Source organism: Chenopodium album, chromosome 17, assembly GCF_948465745.1.
Source record: "Chenopodium album chromosome 17, dcCheAlbu1.1, whole genome shotgun sequence".
Taxonomy (NCBI): Eukaryota; Viridiplantae; Streptophyta; class Magnoliopsida; order Caryophyllales; family Amaranthaceae; genus Chenopodium; species Chenopodium album.
In genome coordinates this window covers 41,473,180-41,482,457 of record NC_137850.1, presented here as the reverse complement: position 1 = coordinate 41,482,457, position 9,278 = coordinate 41,473,180, and the positions used below count along the sequence as shown (strand labels likewise).

At 33.6% G+C, this 9,278-nt stretch overlaps 1 protein-coding gene across 1 annotated transcript; it reads left to right on the top strand.

Annotated features, from left to right (window-relative positions):
• Positions 1 to 3,174: 3,174 nt before the first annotated feature.
• On the top strand, positions 3,175 to 8,827 carry LOC145589738 (plastidic ATP/ADP-transporter-like). Its single transcript, XM_081646417.1, has 5 exons — positions 3,175 to 4,178; positions 5,890 to 6,144; positions 6,591 to 6,734; positions 6,820 to 7,167; positions 8,117 to 8,827. The coding sequence occupies exons 1-5, from the start codon at positions 3,399 to 3,401 to the stop codon at positions 8,474 to 8,476; spliced, it is 1,887 nt and encodes a 628-aa protein (XP_081502543.1). The 5' UTR covers positions 3,175 to 3,398; the 3' UTR covers positions 8,477 to 8,827.
• The last annotated feature ends 451 nt before the right edge of the window (positions 8,828 to 9,278 follow it).

Here is a 9,278-nt window from a genome sequence, read left to right as displayed (position 1 = left end):
GTGGATCTTGGGCCCCAAACAAAGAACCTATGACATGCTGCCATGTCATAATGTATGTGGCTCCCACATACAATGAATGTATGTGTAGCTTTTTCCCTTTCTTTCTTATTCATCACCTCTCCTTCATTTCCGTACAAAAAACTATTTAATTAGTATACATGTCTTTTAGCAATAAATAAATAAATAAATGTTTCCAATATGGTTACGACATTGTCACATTTATCATCTTTCTTGTGCTCTAATATTTTCATCTTAAACTTAGAACACGAACATCCATTAGAAAGGCCAGGTCTTACATAATACGAGTACTATGTAATTATGTAAAATAAATAACCATGAATGACATAATACTCCATTAAAAAGCCTACAATTTTTTTTATATATATTTTTTCTTATGTGAATACGCAAAATGAATAATTAATCGTAACTAATCTAACCTCTCACAAGTCCTCCAATCCATTTTTTACCGAGTCAAGCTTGACCTTTCCTCAAGTGGTTATTGGTTAACCTCTGAATGAGGACACAAAAATCTTACCATTATTACTAGCTAATTAGTTGACCAAGTACTTAATGAGTTTGGTAAACTATCCTAATAACGTAGATTATTGAAATAGTTCTCATCATGAGGTGGGGCTTATGTGCCTTAGCTTGCTTGTATGATTAAAAATAAGGCTTTGTAAATATCATATCCCATGTATATAAGAGTACCATTAAATCATATATGGACCCAAATCTTGGTGTCATACTGTCATTAGTCACGTTGATCATGATATATATTATATTCATACATTCCTAAGTTGCAATCTTCAACTTTTTAAACAATTTGACCAGGAGTCGGCGGAACCTAATCAACTTTGGTAGAACATGTAACATAAAGTCATATAATATAGGTACATTTGTTCATGAATGTTACACATCTTGATTAGTTAAAATTTAGAATGATTTCATACTTTTAAAAGATTAAATATCGTCCACATTATTTTTGTGTTTGTGCGTGACTCGATCTCTATATACCAAAAATAATCTCAACAAATTTCTATAGTACATATAAATATATTACAAACTTTTAAAAAAATATGGTGTACAATAATTATTGTACATCCATTATAAAGATAGCCTAAAGTGATTAAAAGTTACCCCTGAAATGAATAAAAGTTACCCCAATATGCGTTAAAGTAACCCAATTCAAATAAAAATTATCTACGCTTTATTAGTAAAGAATCACATTTTAAATGACTAAAAATCAATTATTAGTGATTGAATGTAATTAAATTACCTTTATAAAACTTTTCTTGTTGTTGATTTATATAAAAATTGTATTATGTTTAAAGTTACCCAAAAAAAGACAAAAGGTTACCCTAAAATTAGCTAAAAGTTACCCTTATACTGCTCGATGTACACTAATATTAGTGTAAACCGGATGTATACAAAAGTTTTTGTAAATATATAATACAAGTAATTAATAAGTAATCTGGTAATTAATTTTAATATTGCATTGATTTTTTTTTTTAAAATAAATATATTGATATTATTTCATTGTAATTGTCAACAATTTCTAAATTTAGAAAGTGATTTACTAATAGGGCAATCATAGTCCAATAGCATTACGGAAAATAAGGCGTAGCTAGTAAAGTATTAAGAGAATAAATAGAAATTTCATTTGCATTAGAATATACAAAATATAAAGATTCCAAACATGATTAACAAAAAGAAATAAAAGGAGTACATATTCTTATTGGACCCTATTTAGTATTTACCTCACGTTATAAAAATACTACCTCAATTTCTTATTATATGTACAATAAAAGGGTATTTGGTATTTTATATCTCACAAATACGAGTAATACTTTTTTTTTTTTTTTTTTTTTAAATGAGGTAGTAATACTATTCAATAAATAATTATAGTCATATAAAATTAGTTTATAAAAAATAATTTCAGTTTGGTAAAAATAAGATGAAATAAACTGGGCATTAGTGCATGTTTTCCCACTATTGTCAAGGGATGGAGAAATCACATTGAGAATCGGAAATTTAAAGATTGGATTCGATTTTTTTGGTTAAAAACTTGTGCATGAAAGATGAACACATCATACAAATAAGGTTTGACAACTTGCTATCATAATCAACACAAGTAATTTTCGCAGCAGCAATGCACCAAAAGTAACAACTTGGGTTGCAAAAAGGAAAAAGGTTTTGCGCAAGACCACAAAATAAGCAAGAAGTTGAAGAACAAATATCTCATGCTAGTAGCCCACAAGGCATCTCAAGGGCATTTTAGTACACGGCCAAATGTCAAAATTAAATGTCTTTCTAGAAATAACTTAGAAGAAATTTATTTATTACTAGCCACCAAATTAGTATGGTATTCCTAAATACATGCAAGGTGGAAGTATTTTTCAAATTGAAATTTCAATATATAATGGTTTAATGGTTTTCTAGAAATCACTAAACAAGAAAATTAGTAGCAAGCTTTAAAAATAGTATTTTTAGATGCGTTTAAGCTGGAAGTGTATATTAAATTGAGAAAAATTTGTTGCCTAGTTTTAAGCAATTTATATTGATTAATTTTATAAGAGAAATTTACAGAATTAGTGGTTAATGTCTTAGTGGGATGAGATATTGATAATATCACACCATTATACGAACATGTGATATGCTATATAAAACACAATTTTTATAAGTAATGATAGAATTAAACTAACAAGTAGTTGATTATTTATATAATATAAATAGTTAGAGAGTCAAATCTCATTTGACTAATAAAAAATGAAAAATTAAAAAATTAAAAAACTCCATAATCTATACTAATTCTTAGGTTATATGGTCAGATTAGGGACGAAAACCATATTAAAGTAAATTGCCAACACATTAACCACAATAACATAAGAGAGTCATGGTAGTTATTAAGGTAACACATTAATCACATTATTAGTAAAAAATTATCATAATCATCTAATCTTTTTCATTAATCCCTCTGACAAATCTGCAAGATTTTTCTTCTGCTGCCCTCTCACAGTCCTGTCATTATTTTGTCCTATGTTTTTTAAATTTCAATTTTCTCCTCCAAATTTCCTATTTTTGTAAAACCCCTTTATTTTTCATCTAAGGGTTTTTGGCTTGTCCATTTCTTTCCCATTATAAAGTTTGCTAATTTAATTCACCAAACCCCATATTCCTTCTGAGAAGCCTAAAAATCTTCTCAGCCACCTTATCACCACATCTCTTCCCATTTTCTCTCTCCTCTAAAACAAATAAATTTCATATCTTGAAATCCCAATTTGGGTTTTCATCACTTTTTTCAATTTGTCTGTAATTTTTTGTATCTGGGTATTTTTATACCAATTTTTTTCCTGCAATTTTCATTTGATTTTGTTGTAGAAAACAAGGGGGAGGGAGAGATGGAGGCTGTTCTACAAACCAAGGGCCTTCTTTCTCTACCTTCAAACCCCAAATTAAGGGTATTCAAATCACCTCAAAGTAGTTTAATTAGGCAAAGAATTAGCACCCCAATTGCCCTGAAACCTAATCCTCTTCAAGGGTTTTCAATTTCTTCAAATGGGTTTAAAAAATTTCATGGGGTTGTGTCAAATTCAAAAGGGTTTGCCCAGAATTTGAGAAATTCTCCAATTTGTCGAGCCGAGGCGGCTGCAGCTGCTGCTGCGCCTGATGGTGGTAGTGGTGATGAAATTCAACAACCAAAGTTTTTGGGGATTGAATTAATCACATATAAGAAGATTATTCCACTTGGATTAATGTTCTTTTGTATCCTATTTAATTACACAATTTTGAGGGATACAAAGGATGTGTTAGTTGTAACAGCAAAAGGGTCTAGTGCTGAAATTATTCCATTTCTAAAAACTTGGGTTAATTTGCCAATGGCTGTTGGTTTTATGGTGTTATACACTAAATTGGCTGATGTTTTGCCTAGGAAGACATTGTTTTATACTGTGATTCTTCCCTTCATTGCCTTCTTTGGTGCTTTTGGGTTTGTCTTGTATCCTATGAGCAATTATTTCCACCCCACTGCTCTTGCTGATAAGCTTCTGACCGTGCTCGGACCGAGGTTTCTCGGTCCCCTTGCTATTCTGAGGATCTGGAGTTTCTGTTTGTTTTATGTCATGGCTGAGCTATGGGGGAGTGTGGTCATTTCTGTGCTCTTTTGGGGTTTTGCTAATCAGGTGATTATTCCATTGAATTATTACTATTGTAGTTTGATTAGTTACTGTATGCCTATTATGTATATTCTACTTCTAATGTTTATGTTCTGCATCTTTGATTCTGGGTGATACTAGAATGACTGTGGTACTTATTTTATTTTACTCTGTATTTTACTCTATTCTATTTTTGTGCATAAATGAATTTTGAATGGAATTTTGTAGATTTTGAGAATGAGATCTATTTGCTTGGTTGATATTATAATTTGGTGTTCCATCATTTGATAATAAACAATGAGTTGTTTGGGATATGTATTCTTGATTTATTGTGAAAATCAACAATTTAAAAATTTTCCTCATCTTATGTGTTTGAGTTTTACAATTTAATTACATGCCTTGTTCCACTGTGTGACAATATGGCAGATTCTTGCTGAGTTATTGGTTGACTAATGTAGCTTAGAGGTGTACTTATCATGCCTGTTCTAGGATTTTTTTTTTAAATATTTTTTTTTTCAGTATTATTTGGTAGTAGATGCTTTAGTGATTGTGACTCACATTGTTGCTTCTGGGTGAAGTCTATTTGTGGATTTTTATGGTGTAAAGTATTGAGAAAGTCTTTTGTGTGAGGCATCAAAAGTTACCCCTTATAGAAGTTTAATGTCACGAGGTCACCCTACGAATAGAAAGTTATCCAGGTTACTTAGTTAATTCACCGTAAATAGTTTCATGCAAGATTTTGCAGTTAACTTTAACTACTCATGTGTCATGTCATGTAGAGGAATATTGTGCTGTAATTTTTTAGACTGTTAGTCTGTTACTGATAGGATTTGTTGCTGCACTTTTGTACTTGTGCTTGTCTTCATGATGCTAATTTCTTTGTTAAAAGGTAGTAATATTTTCTTATGATGTTGTATGTGATTTTGATTATCCACCTTTTTTAAGATAAAGATTGTAGTATTTGAGATTTATATGTTGCCGCGCGCGGGGGGGGGGGGGGGGGGGGTGGGGGGAGGGGGTAGATCTTCTGAATGAGGGGAATTGACTTCTTTTCACCATCGTGAGGAAGGCATCTAAACCTTCATTGAGTGTAGATTATCTGCTCAAGGCTATGATTAATTGGATGGTAATTTTTTTGTAAGATGTGGGGTTGGACACTTGGACCTGACTATCTATCTTGGGTATAATCCCAATTAGCTTACTGTCTTTTCTCTTTCCACCTTTCTTATTTGTTAGTGCTTTAATTTAAGAGAATTGGGGTATACTGTCTCTTTTAATGGGGGACAGTGCTTTTAATTTTGAAAGTAGGGCAATTTAGTATCCAGTCATTCTTCATGTTGGTCTAAATCTCAAATTAAGTGACTTAATACTTACACTCCTTTCAGAATGGGTAGATTTTTTGAGAATATCTGTCTGCAATCCCATCCTTTTACTTAGTTGTTCAAATAACACTGCCTACATCCTCTTAGTTAGTTGTTCATGGTAGTGATGACATATATTTTGAACAATGACTTCCTTACAATATGGAGCTTTGAGTTTGCTGTTTCTTTTGCTCAAACGTGTGGAGATTTACAGTCATGTCGTCACTTTTATTTTTTCTCTGTGATTAGATCCTTTGAGAATCCACTAGGGAAATCTTTGTTGCTTTGCTATCAATCAAGTATGGATATGGCTTCCTTTCTTGATTTTGTTCAAATATATATCTGCAAATTCTTACATTCTTTACTGTCACTTGCAGATCACTACGGTTGATGAAGCTAAGAGATTTTATCCTCTGTTTGGGCTAGGAGCTAATATTGCCCTCATTTTCTCTGGACGAACAGTGAAATATTTCTCCCAACTCAGGCAAAACTTGGGGCCTGGTGTAGATGGTTGGGCTGTCTCTCTTAAGGGTATGATGAGCATTGTGGTACTAATGGGCCTTGCTATCTGTGGTATTTACTGGTGGGTGAATACATTTGTACCGCTTCCTACCCGCAGCCAGAAGAAAAAGGTAAGAAAATTCAATGAGTAAGCAGTAATAAATCCAAATTTGTCCTGAACATTTTATATTTAGTGCTTGCCTTTTGTTATCTATGTACACAATGTTGGTAGTTTCACAATTTACAAAATCAGGACGATCACCATATATGAGTTATTTGGCCTCTCTTTCTTAGCTGATGCACCTTATTTCTGTTCTTGAACTCTCAAGATTAGTTTTCTCCGACAAATCTATTTTTAACTTGTTTTTTCAGATTTTCATGCTAATTATTATACCTGTTAAAGGCTGTAGGATTGCTTAAAGCTCTTTCATAATTGTTGTATCTATTTCACTATACTTGGGTGTCCCCAAAAAACAATCATCTACAAAACAAGTGCCTTTTGATATTTTATTGGCTTAGGAGGATGAAAAGAAATAACTAATTCTAATATGACTCTTTTTGTGACGTAACTTTACAGGAGAAGGTCAAAATGGGAACAATGGAGAGCTTGAAATTTTTGGTGTCGCAAAAGTACATTAGGGATCTTGCTACCGTTGTTGTTGCTTATGGTATCAGTATTAACCTTGTTGAGGTTACATGGAAGTCAAAGCTTAAAGCTCAGGTATGGATTCATTTACAGTTGACATCTTTTATGCACTTTTACTTTGTTGTCTGTAGCTGACCTCTCATATCTATATTTGATGCAGTTCCCTAGTCCAAACGAATATTCTGCTTTCATGGGTGATTTTTCAACGGCAACCGGGATAATGACCTTCACAATGATGCTTGCCAGTCAGTTCATATTTGACAAGTTTGGTTGGGGAGTTGCAGCTGCCATTACACCTACAGTTCTGCTCATTACAGGAGTTGGTTTCTTCTCATTGATTTTATTTGGTGCTCCACTTGCACCAATGATCGGATCCATTGGATTGACTCCTCTTCTAGCAGCAGTTTATGTGGGTGCCTTGCAAAATATTTTCAGCAAGAGTGCAAAGTACAGTTTGTTTGATCCTTGCAAGGAAATGGCTTACATTCCATTGGACGAGGACACTAAGGTTTGTTCTGCTGAATTCTCTAATTTAATATCGTCTTTGTCTTTTGGTTCTTCAAATTTCTTTTATTTTGGTTAAACGAGAGTCCAGAGAGAGAGTTTCTGGTTCTGTACTCAGTCCTGAAACAAAGGAACAATATTTCATGCTTCTTTTGGAAGAGGTGTTACTTGAAGGGGAATGTATAATGGGGTGGGTAAGCAAACAAATTTCCATATCTGGGTAATCAAGCAGAAAGGTAACCTCCACTTAAATTACTTGGAAATACTAGAGGGTTGTAAGTGTGTGTTGCTCTTCACCCTTATCTCATCTCGTCCGTTTTTTCTCTTCATTTTCCCCACCTTTCCATTAAGTACTTATTTATTTAAAAATAATATTGAAGAATTATTACCTGGACTTGCTTATGCATGTTAAACTCGGGTATCAGTGATTCAGTGGTTTCGACTTGGCCATTTTATGACTATATCTCCCATATTCGGTGGACCCATGTTGACGCCTTAAGGATCTGACACACGTTATTGAGGTGAAATAAAGTGTCCTAGTAACAAACCCCCAATCTCCTAAAAGTAGAACAGAGCTCAATTACTCTACATGTGAAAGCTGTATTCTTTTAATTTCTCATCATCAAGGACTATACTAGTCAGACAAAATTGATACAAGTTTGATTTAAGGGTAGAGAGGAGAGCGAGGGTGAAATGTAAATCATATTATCTTAATAACACAAAGATTTTCTTTTTATTTCAATATTCTACTTTGGAAAGATACCTTAAAATTCTCTTCCTCTTCCTTAATAACCCAACCTCACAGCGGGTAATATTCAATGATATTTGAAAGTAACGCCCTTGTAACTTTCCAGCTAACCCTTTAAGATCTAGTATATGGGATATTATTTACTCTACATTGTTTTTTTCCTGGTGGTTCTGCATTATTAATGTCTTATACAATGCATCTGCAGGTTAAGGGGAAGGCAGCTATTGATGTTGTTTGCAACCCACTTGGAAAGTCAGGAGGTGCTCTAATTCAGCAGTTCATGATCTTGACCTTTGGTTCACTAGCCAACTCAACCCCATACCTTGGAGGAATTCTGTTGCTAATTGTAACCGCATGGTTAGCAGCAGCCAGGTCATTGGACAAACAGTTCACTGAGTTGCGTAAGGAGGAGGACCTCGAAAAAGAGATGGAGAGAGCTGCTGTTAAGATCCCAGTTGTGGCTGAGAACAGCAGTGAAAATGGTTCCCTCAGCAGTGGGTCCGATTTGAATCCAACCGTTGGTGACTTGCCAGGCAGTTCTTCTGAGAGGCTCAAGTCCCAGTAAGATTATAATTATTTGTTAGCTCTATAATATATCAATGCAAAAAACACAAGAAAGAAGAAAGAGTTTGTTTGGTTGTAGAATTTGTAATAGAAAGTGAGGATCTGAAAATAATCCTACCAGCTGGAAATGCTGAGATTGCCTCAAGGAGGCGCTCCTGTTCGTTGAATTATAGGTAGTTAGATAGATTGGCTGGATTAAGGTGGTTAAAATTGAAGCTCCTAAAAAATTGCTGGCCTTTGCCGCAGTGTAGAAGATTTTGGTGTATTTCATAATTTGATGACTATATCCTATTTTGCCCTTTAAGGATGAATATCTGCTCATGCTTTTATAAATCTGGTCAGTTTTTGTGCACATCATTAGTTCATGATTCATTATTTTTTGACATTCATCTTTACATTGAAAGCAGAGCTCAACTAGGTCAGTGTCTTGTGACATTTGTACATGAACATGTTTGCTTCATTAGATCAAGGTCAAAAGTGTGAAACTAAGTAGTCTTAGCATTCATAGCAACGGCAACAGAAACAGTCTGATTATCTTATTTTTCTGAACAACATAATCCACCCCTCTTAGTTGAGACTAGTTTTGTTGCTTTCAATCTTTCATTAGGGAACAAGTTTTTTCAAACGGATCTTCTAGGGGGGTATAGAAATATTGAAGAACGATTACTGACAAAAAAGTGCGTCTTAACATACATGAAGGAAAACATGTTCATGTCATGTACAATTATCACAAGACGCCGGTCCAGTTGAGCTGTTCTAGTCATTTTCGCAGGATACTACAAACAATCAACTCAGAATAAATA